Source organism: Oxyura jamaicensis, chromosome Z (genome assembly GCF_011077185.1).
Source record: "Oxyura jamaicensis isolate SHBP4307 breed ruddy duck chromosome Z, BPBGC_Ojam_1.0, whole genome shotgun sequence".
Classification (NCBI taxonomy): Eukaryota; Metazoa; Chordata; class Aves; order Anseriformes; family Anatidae; genus Oxyura; species Oxyura jamaicensis.
The window spans coordinates 71,641,990-71,652,237 of NC_048926.1; the positions used below are offsets into that span (position 1 = coordinate 71,641,990).

At 36.4% G+C, this 10,248-nt stretch overlaps 1 protein-coding gene across 18 annotated transcripts in view; it reads left to right on the forward strand.

The window, feature by feature from the left end:
- The window catches only part of ELAVL2 (ELAV like RNA binding protein 2), a 96,475-nt gene extending 89,763 nt beyond the window's left edge, over positions 1-6,712 (forward strand). For 12 of the 18 annotated variants that reach the window (XM_035309544.1, XM_035309543.1, XM_035309548.1 and 9 more), the window contains 3 exons: positions 154-379; positions 3,531-3,569; positions 4,024-6,712. In XM_035309544.1, the coding sequence (XP_035165435.1) occupies positions 154-379; positions 3,531-3,569; positions 4,024-4,354 (596 nt within the window). In that variant the 3' untranslated portion in view covers positions 4,355-6,712. Of the gene's footprint in view, positions 1-153; positions 380-1,132; positions 1,949-3,530; positions 3,570-4,023 lie in introns of those variants that run through there. The other 6 variants (XM_035309547.1, XM_035309553.1, XM_035309554.1 and 3 more) reach the window with 3 other exon arrangements.
- The last annotated feature ends 3,536 nt before the right edge of the window (positions 6,713-10,248 follow it).

Genomic DNA, 10,248 nt, shown 5'->3' on the forward strand with positions numbered 1-10,248 from the left:
CCCCCAACCTTCAAGAAGTCTTTTGTCAGCAGAAATAAATCAGTTCTAGTAAGATCGCAATTCAGCACTTACAGCAGCTGGTGAAATAATCAAATATTTAAGTCAATTGTGCCATAACCTCTGGATTTATGATGTTTCCTTCAACCTATGCAGGGGTGTCAAGGGGTGTGGGATTTATCCGATTTGACAAGCGAGTTGAAGCAGAAGAAGCTATCAAAGGCTTGAATGGCCAGAAACCTCCAGGTGCCACCGATCCCATCACTGTAAAGTTTGCTAACAATCCAAGCCAAAAAAATAACCAGGCCATCCTTTCTCAGCTGTACCATTCTCCAAACAGAAGGTATCCAGCACCTCTAGCTCAGCAGGCTCAACGTTTTAGGTAAGTCAAATTATTGTATGTAACTTAGGTGCTGGAAGCCACATATTCCCATGGGCCTGTCTGTTGGTTTCCTGGCACTCTTTCTGGTTGCTTCTCTGCTCTATGAAGGAAACCCATGAAAACTTTGAACTTCTTTAGCTATGTTCCAAGAACACAGCTAAAAGTAAAAATGCATTCAAACTTATTGGTAGCTGAAAAGCATCTAAAAAGTATCAACTTGCTTAAATCAATATGACATTTCTTATTCTAGACAGTCACTAAAAACAAAAATCACTTTTTAAGGTTTTTTTTTTTTGGTTTTATTGATTAACATGAAAGTTGATTCAGCTAGTGTCGACCAAGGCAATTCAATTTATCCCTTAGCAGTATGTCATGCTACAGCAGTCCTCTTCATCCTCTGGTGATTCTTCCCCATTCTGGCTTTCAGGTTTTGTCCTAGTTTAAACCATGCATACTACTTACCTTATTCCCAGCTTCTGTAATGACTATTACTCAAAGATTTTCTGTATGTGTATATTTGTGAATATATATTCTCCTCATGCTGAAACTACAGACATGCAGTTCCCTGTTCCTACAGTTCCAGTATTGAACAGTTGGTGAGAAAAGAGTGAAACAAATACTGTATTTATATTCATGAGTGACCCTTTTATTTTCTTCTGCTATTTTGATAGTTTTTTCACAACCTCTACCCCTGCTTTATGTGATTAGAATTTGCTAAGTATTACTCAAACACTTGCTCTTTTATTTTTCAAGAACCAAATCAGCTTGCAGTTTAAGAGAATGCACCACGCTTCAGAAGCTCTGCTTTGGCCACCCTTCTTTTAGGTAAAATGTTCAGAGTTCATAGATAGCATTTCTGGCAGAATTGGTGAATTCTTTCCTGCAACTTTTCAGTCTTATGTACTGCAAGTGTCTAACAGGTGTGGTCAGCACTAGAGAAGGCTTTCTGCCCTCAAGGAAGGGATACCCAATTTTATTCAGTATTCAATTAATTTTTGCACTGCTTCTTAGGGAATAAAAGGGTTAGTTGAAACAGCCTGCTACATATTGAACAAAAGTAGGCTTGTCCTTGCTTCATAAGCAGGGCACACAAGCAGAAGTTATATTTTCAGGATGGACTGTGGTGCGTTATATGAAATAAGATCATGAGGGAGGTGTTGGTGAGATATTAAGTGTAAAGTGGTACCTGAAAGCCATAAAGAGATATTGTCATCTGTTCCACTTAAAAGGATAATGGTAACAGAAAGTATCAAGCCTGCAGTGAATAGGTAGGTGAGTAAAATCTTTCTCACTTGAGTGGATGTGGAAGGAAGGAAAGGCTGAGATGACTGACTGGTCAAAAGGGTAAACTGGTGTAGCAGACACTTGAATTTTTTTTGAAAGACCATCAGGCTTCTGTTCTTTAGAAGACGGCTTTGCCAAGTTCTACATTTTCATAACTGTAAGTGGAAATCTGCCTGTATTTTAGGGCTTTGCTTAAGGTGGTGGAGTTGCAGTATTTCAGCTCAGTTGCTGACAGTCCAGCTCAGATTGCAGGGATGCTTTAGGTCTTCAGTGTCTTTCACATGCGGGGGAAAAAAAAAATACCAACTGTTGAAATTTCAGATGTTAACATGATTGATTACTTTCCATGGTTGCCCTGTGTCAGTTAACAGTTGGTAGAGGCCTGAAAACACACAGGTAGCATAAACTTAATAATGAAGAGCAATTGGATCACCCTAATGATTTTTTTCTTACTAATAAAAATCTTGAAGTAGACTTTTCAAAAGCAGCTGTCTATAACTGTTCCTATATCTGTAGGTTATGTTACTTAAAGCATCCTTCAAAATTAATTGCCCAGTGAACATCTCTGTCCTTCCTGAATCTTTTAAGTCATCCAGGTAAATGATGAAAATTCATATGTTGACCCCATTATTATATGAAGTCGTCAGCCTGTTCTACAGCAAAGACCTGTATTTTGTAGTGTTTCTGGAATCCTTCACCTCCCTCTCACACCCCAGATTGTCAGAGTAGAGTTCTGTAATCTAATCTACACGAAGTCTATTGATAGTAGGCAGGCATTTTGTTCATTTCCTCCTTTCTGCTCTTCGAGATGTTCAGTGGCTTGCTGTCTTGCTAAAATCTGTGCACTGCAAAAATGTGCACTGCAAAGTCAAAATTCTGTGTAGTTTATGACCTTTACTTAGCTGCAAGCAGGACCAAATCTTTTTTTTTTTTTTTTTTTTTTGTGCCTAAGCGCTGTTACACTATTAGAGCAGTTAAATTTGGATTCTGTATACTAGTAACGATTATTTAAATCCTATAGCTCATTACTGGAGAAAAAGACAACCAAGTATGAAACTATAAGGTAGCTGTAAGCTAAAAACTGAATCCTTTAAATCTTTATTCCCTAAGCTCATATTTTGTGAAATCCTGAAGATAACCTTATTTAAGCCTGAGACTTCCTCTTCATATGTCCAAGCTTTACTAGGAAGACATCAGAGCTGCTTTAGGGAAGAAATTTTCTTTGAGAAGCACTTTCAACTTACTACTGAAGTTGCTTAATAGGATTGGTAGGCAATGTATGTTCTTGGGTATTGGCTAAGTAACTCCAAGAGCGTTTAGAGGTGGGACTGCACACTGCAGTGAAGGAAGAAAAAATGTAACATGAAATGTATCAATATTTTAAAAACAGTTTATTTCAGAAAAGAGTGTGAAAATGTAGGGGAAAAAATCACTCTTACTGTAATACCTGTTTTAATATTTGTTACTGCTCAAAAACTGTGTTGGTCTGGGTGTTCATGTCAGCATATTGTGAGAAGTCTCAGTAAAGTCTTCGTCAAACAAGTTTGTAACTTCAAAGATTTCACTAAAGTGGTAACTGACTACAACTTGATGGTGACAGTATTGTTTGACTTAGTGCACCACTACCACAAGTTTAGCCCTTCTGAGCTTAACTACTTGTGGTTGTGGGTACTTTGCAGGAGCATCAGTTTAGTATCACATTAGCTGTATCATGTGTAACAAGGTCTTCCAGCTTTTGTAGTTAAGGTACTTAAGCTTTGCATAAGGTTCTCTAGAATACGCTTAGGGGGCTGGTGGAAACCAAGTTTTCTTAAGATTGAAGGCTAGAAAAGTATGAAGACTGAAAACTTTGCTAAATGTTTTGCAGGTTGGACAATCTGCTCAACATGGCTTATGGAGTAAAGAGGTAAAGAACCATTCAGTTCACAATAACCAAATTTTTAAGAGAAAATACTTTGACTACTGTTACATTTTCAGTAAGATATTTTCACATGTTGAGACTACAGCTGAAGTTGCTCATTTCAGTGCATTGTGCATCAAAGACAAACACGATAGTAGTTTCATGGAATTCCCATTTCAAACGACTTAATCCTCACTGGCTTTGTAGCATGCTTTTCTTATGTTGTTCTGTTGCTTATTTCATTTCAGTCAGACTTAACTCTGTTTCCATGATTGTGCATAGTACCGCATATAGAATTTCTGCAACTGAAAAAAAAACTTCACAATATTACCTTATTAGTCTCTCTGAAATGTCCATGCCCACTGTCAAAAGCCCTCTATCTTTCTCTGTATGAAATTTCTTTGGGATTCTCTGAACAGCTACTTTATACCTGTTTCTTTTGTTTTCCACCATTATTCAGTAGGTTTCCTCCCATGACCATTGATGGAATGACCAGTTTGGCTGGAATTAATATCCCTGGACATGCAGGAACTGGATGGTGCATTTTTGTGTATAATTTGGCTCCTGATGCTGATGAGAGTATCCTCTGGCAAATGTTTGGACCCTTTGGAGCAGTAACCAATGTGAAGGTCATTCGTGACTTTAACACAAACAAGTGCAAAGGGTTTGGATTTGTGACAATGACAAACTATGATGAGGCAGCTATGGCAATAGCCAGCCTGAATGGATACCGCCTTGGTGACAGAGTATTGCAGGTCTCCTTTAAAACAAACAAAACGCACAAAGCCTAACAAGTTATTCTCAGTGCATTAATATACGATATCTATACAACAAAGGCAATTTACAAGAAGCTTTATGCATTAGTAAATGCCTTTGTTGTATGCCAGTGTGGAAATGGGGATAAAATGACTACTTAGCATCCTAAGAATATGTGAGATTTTTTATTGCTAATATTTGAATTAGAACTTCTTAAATACCTTTTGTGTTTGAATATTGACAAGAGGTACAGGGTTTTTACCTGTCACAATGCTTTCTATTGCCTTCTTTGAAGAAGGTGGACCTTTTAAAATGTTTCAGCTAAGGGAAGAAGTTTTTTCTTTATATGACTGCCTTTAACCTATGAGTAAATATTGAGGCTTTGTGTTATACTACTTAAGTTTTTTATAATTTCTTGATCTTCCTTGTGTTTAGTTTACATTCTAATGCATTGCTATTTTGTTGTTCAAGAAAAGTATTTGAAGTTTACACTTTATTTATAAAGTTATAAGCAGTATTTATTTTATAATTATCATTTGGGTTGGGGAAGGGGAACATGTTATAAAAGCTTATTGTAAGAATACTGGAGAACTTTTCGTAAAGCAGTACCTTGCCAAAGAGATAAGAGCCTCTTTGATGTGGGTTTAAAAAAAAAGCATCTATTTTTATAAAAAAAAAAAAAAAAAATTTGGAGAAACTTTTTACTGGTCCTGGAACAAATATTTTGACTTGAATACTTTGAGAAATCTCTTCGTAAGACACCTAGTGAGCTTTTAAAACTTACCAGGAAATTTGCAGTTGTTGGGGGAAAATTTAGAAAGATTTATGGTGTAGAAATACTTTTGAGACCTTTCTATTAAGAAGTAGAGTTGATGGGATGCACTGTTGATTTCATTTTTGTAATCATCAGTGGAGTCTTTGATCATCCTGGTTATTCAGTGATAGATGGCTCACATTAATGTGTGATTTTGAAACAAAAGAAAATTATAAAAAGCTATATAAGAGCAAGCAGGAAACTTAAAAATACTGAGACGGGGGAAAAAAATCTGTTCTTCCTAAAGAATTCCCTTCAGATAGAGCTCATGGTGTTTAGTGATGTACTTGCTATTGTTTGAAGAATTGTTTTGTCTTAAGAAAGACATTGTGCATGGTTTGCACAGCAAAAGTGGCCTGAGTTGGGTATATTTGGAGGTATTTTGAAAGTTATGTTCAAGGCTAACACCTGAGCTTTGTGTAATGTAAATAAGACCTTGAGTTATGAACCTTTCAGCTAATTTTGGTTTTAGTTTATTTTTTAACTTACATGCCAAGTGATGGTCAACTTTAAATGTTTTTGTATGAGTTTTTTCTTTGTAAATGGCATTAACATTGTTACTTGAGGTCTGCCTATTCATTTTTGTTGTCCTGAGGACTTGAATTTACAGTGCATCAGATCTGTTGCTATTTTTGTCTGTAGATAGTCTAGCTTCAGCTGTTTATGGTGATGCTACATTTTGGTTTATAAGTATGTTTGTGGTAAAAACGAGTATAATCATAGGTTTTGAACAAATTTCCTTACATTTTTCATACAAAACCCATGAATACCTGTATGCTACTGAAATCTAACTTTGTATAATGCTTAAATCACTACTTGGGGACATAGAAAAAGTCTTTACCATGTATTGAAGAAATTTAAGAAATACAGAATATTTTCTGATTAGCGTCTAGCTTATAATTGAATTTTTGGAAAAAAAGCTGAGGGTTTTCATGCCTTCACCAAGATGCACTGACAACTATATAGTTAAGTCCTGCTTTTTTGTAGAAACTGAGATGCTCATATGCTTCCCCTTAGAAAAAGCAATGTTCTATGCATAAACATAGTTGTAAACTATCTTTGCAGTTGCTTTTGGTTCTTATTCTTTTAAATTGTAGTTACAAATTTTTCAGTATAGTACAGTACATATACTGTGAAGCGCGTGCTAAGGTGAATAAGCGAGTTTTCATGCTGACCCACTCAATGCTATTCTAAAATCAATTGGCTTTCTGAGCACTTCCTCATTCTTAGGTGCATTTAGATTGTTAAAGCTCCTCTGCATTAAAAATTGTATGTACTATAGAAAACACAAACTTTCCAATGTGGGGGAAAACAGCTACATGCTTCTTTCCTTAGCAAACAATGGCATTGATGAGAAGGCGTGTAAATTGGGCTTCACTTTACAGTGTTTATCAGAGCACTTAGTAAAATGTAAGGTTGGTATTTATTTGAAGTTGTATAGTATGACTTAATTCACATCTGTTGGAGTAGAAAATATATTCTGTTGAGTATTTAAGAGGTTGTACATGTTTTATTTTGTGTTTGGATCTTTTGTACTTTTTCATGTTCAGTACATCAATAAACAAAGTTGAAGGGAAAACAGTGTCATGAGCAGGTTTTCTTAACTGTGTTGTCTGCTTTAATGAGTAAGCAATCTTGAGGGGAGGAGGGGAAAGTTTCTGCAAAGCTCATTTTAGCTTAGGGACACTACCAGCAAGTAGGTAGGACACTGGAGCCGTGCACTAGTTCTGTTAGAGCTGGCGTCAAATCTTCTCAGTTTGGTTTGGTATGAACCACTCAATACTAAGGCTGGTATAATAAATAAGGATCATTAAACACATTCAGTAAAAATAAGTTTGTCTGTTCAGCCACCTTCTCTTCAGCATAGCTATGTTAATGCCCTGTTGTGTTCAGAAAAAATACTGAGGAGGGAGAATAATTTATTCTTTATTGCAATATCCTCTTGCTCTTCGATTACTGTACTTTTGGGTTTCATTATTTGACAACATTACTTGTGGACATCCAGTTAACCTTGTTCTTCCCCCTTCTCAGCACTTGAAGAATGCTTAAACTTGCCATAAATTCTTTTGCCCTTTTAAAGAACATATGCTTCAAAATTTGTAGGCTTTCTCAATTGAATGTGAACAAATTATCACCATAGAAGGATGATATGCAGTATGGCGTACATTTTTAACTCTTTCACCCTGCGTTTTACATTTTTAATGTGAGATTTTTCGATTCATAACCATATAATATGTGGCATGGAGCATCTCCCATCAATATGGCACATTGGTGTCAAACTTTCTTGGAAGACTGAGGCCTAAGTCTGAACTCAATATGTCTGTTAGTCATAACCCATGTTAACAATTGGACTTTTTATATTTACATATAGAAACATAGAAATAGTGTGTGCTGATGGCTTTTTATACAGTTAGATACAGTTACATTCTTTGGCTGCAGTACTGGAAAAGATACAAATTCCAGGGGTTGGCAGCAAATGAGGAGCTGTATTTGGATTTCATATTCCAGCAGGGATATCTGTGTATTCATCTTGCACTCTTTCATGGAAGAGTAGTTCTAGTTCTAAACTTAAACCAGTCTATGTTGCTATCCACGTTGAATTGTAATATGGAAATGCAGACAAAATGTGTTTATATAATTCCCTTCAGTTTAAAATCAAAACTGCTTATACATCTGAGGAATAGCTGTAAATGAACAGGCAGTCAATGATCAACACTGAAAAATTGTAAATACAATTGCCTGGAAGAATGCTAAGTGCTGGAAAATACAATTTTGATTGTATGTTACCTGGGCACCTTGGGGTAGTTGTCAGAGCTCATGAATGAAGGAACCTGATGGGATTTTTTTACAGTGGGGGCACTTTTCTCACTGTATAAATCTTATAGCAAAGCTAAGGAAGAACATTAAATCCCTTCATGGGGATATAGTGGTAGAGGAATAGTTCTTTTTCAAGTGCTGTATCTATCTGTTAAGAGTTCCAGGAACATATGTAAACCTTTGGGAACTAACAGTGGCAGATGAGCCAAGCTGGAAACATGATCCTAGCAGGGGGTCAATTGTAATCAGGAGGCATGAATGTTAGTAGGGAGACTTGTTTCTGCAGTAACATGCTCAAGGCTTGTGTGGTCTCTTCTGTAAGAATTACAGAATGCAATGAAATCATCTGTGGCTGGTAAACTCACGTGCATCTAGAAGAGCCTTCTTATATTGAGAGAGCATTTTCACACTGTAAAGAGAAAAGGTACTTTTTAAAAAAATAATAATAAATTGACCATTTACTGTCCATTTGCATAGTTCATAGTGTATAATTTTTGTATTACATCAAGTACTAGTAAGCCTAGGATACTCTAGGAGTACTGCAGGCAGCACTGGTTAGGCCTGACTTGTTAAAGTTTTCACTGTACTGTCACGTGAAACATGCTGCCTGTAGTTGCATGTAGAATTGGTGGCTTAAGCTAAAAGTCTTAACAAACAAGCAAAAAAACTATTTGGTAGCTTCCTCACAAAATGTCTGTAGATTTTTGTAATGAGTAGAGAATATTTCAGGTTTTTTAGTATACCAGCTTGAAAACTGAAGACATTCTGAGATGCTCTGTCATGGTTAAAATAGCTGGGAATTGGGATATTGGGAATTCCTGTCAGCATTTTTGATCCCACTGTGCTTCCTTCTTTTATGTTGGGCTTGTTCTGCCCAACTGTGGCATTTGGGATTTGAAATTTCAGTATGTGGATCTCAAAAGCAAGAAGGATGATCCTATTGTTACAGTGAAACTCTGCTAATTAAAATTTGCTGTAGATTGCACCTGTCTAAAAAACCACTATGATGACTAATGCTTTGGGCCAGCAGGTATTAGAACATCAAAGGTCATCTGGGCAAAGCAGCTTGGAAAAAAGCTGGGGGTGGTTTGGGACCTTTTCATGGAAGGAGGTGGAACTGGGTACACTGTGATAACACTGAAAAGAGTCTGCTCTCAGGGGAAGAGCAGACAATCTGAAAAACTTGTCTTTTGTTGGCCACACATACTAAAAAAAAAAAAAAGTAAAGAGCAAGGAGCAAGCAATGTAAACTAGGTACCTTCAAAGAAGCTTGAGTAATTTCAGTGGTTTAAGAGGCTGCTTAACTTTATGCTATCAAGCCTGGTATGTTGCCGTATCACCTTGTAGATGCTGTTCTTGACAAATGTTCTGAGACATCACTGGAAACATGGAAAAATTAAGTCTATGTTCTTGTAAGGCCATTCTTTAAATAACAAGAAGTGCTGCAGAAAGTTAATACACCCATACACCATATCTGAATTTTTAAGTACTATGTTACATGACTCGTGCATACATGACTTTGTCAACGTATTTATTATGCCCCTGTAAGGAAAGCTGATGGAAGTGCTCCCAGAATAGATTATGATTATAAACAATGTGTTCTTTACAAAAACATAAAAGATGCATTTCAATTTGAAGCAACCTTTCTCGTTAAGTTATCCTCATTTAGATAGTAGGCACATGTGTTAGAGTACGTGTTCATGCTGCTTTAAGCACAAAGATGATCTTAGTTTCAAGTATTTGCTTGAATACTCTGATAAGAGCTTCTGCAGGTCACGCAGCTGTTGATTCAACAGAGATATTTGCCAATACTTCTGAAAGACACAGTTTACAAATAAAACTAAATAGCCATGAAAACTAGTCTCCTTTTCGATGTCCAACTGTGTGAAAAGTTTGGTACTAATTTTTTGAAATGCAACATTCCTTAGCAGCCTGTTCTGTAACAAAGGGGATACATCAAGGTGCAATCTCTTATCCCACAACTATCAGTGCTTGGTGCCATGATAAAATTTATAACAGGCAAAAGGGCAGTGGCAGACTGTTTATTTTTCTATTCTTGATTCTTTCTGATTATTGTTGACACTACTATGAACAATCCAGAAAAGTACAGCTATATCCTCCAAGCTGTCTGTCTTCAATGTAGAATAGTTGCTGTCTTCTGAGAAGCTGACTCCAGAGACTCACATTGTCTGTTTCTTTCATGAACTGGTGTGTTGCATATTCATTGCAAACAGCTGATGTATCCATTTTTATTGTCAGAAATTGATAGGCTAGATCTGAATTTTGCTTTACTGTTTT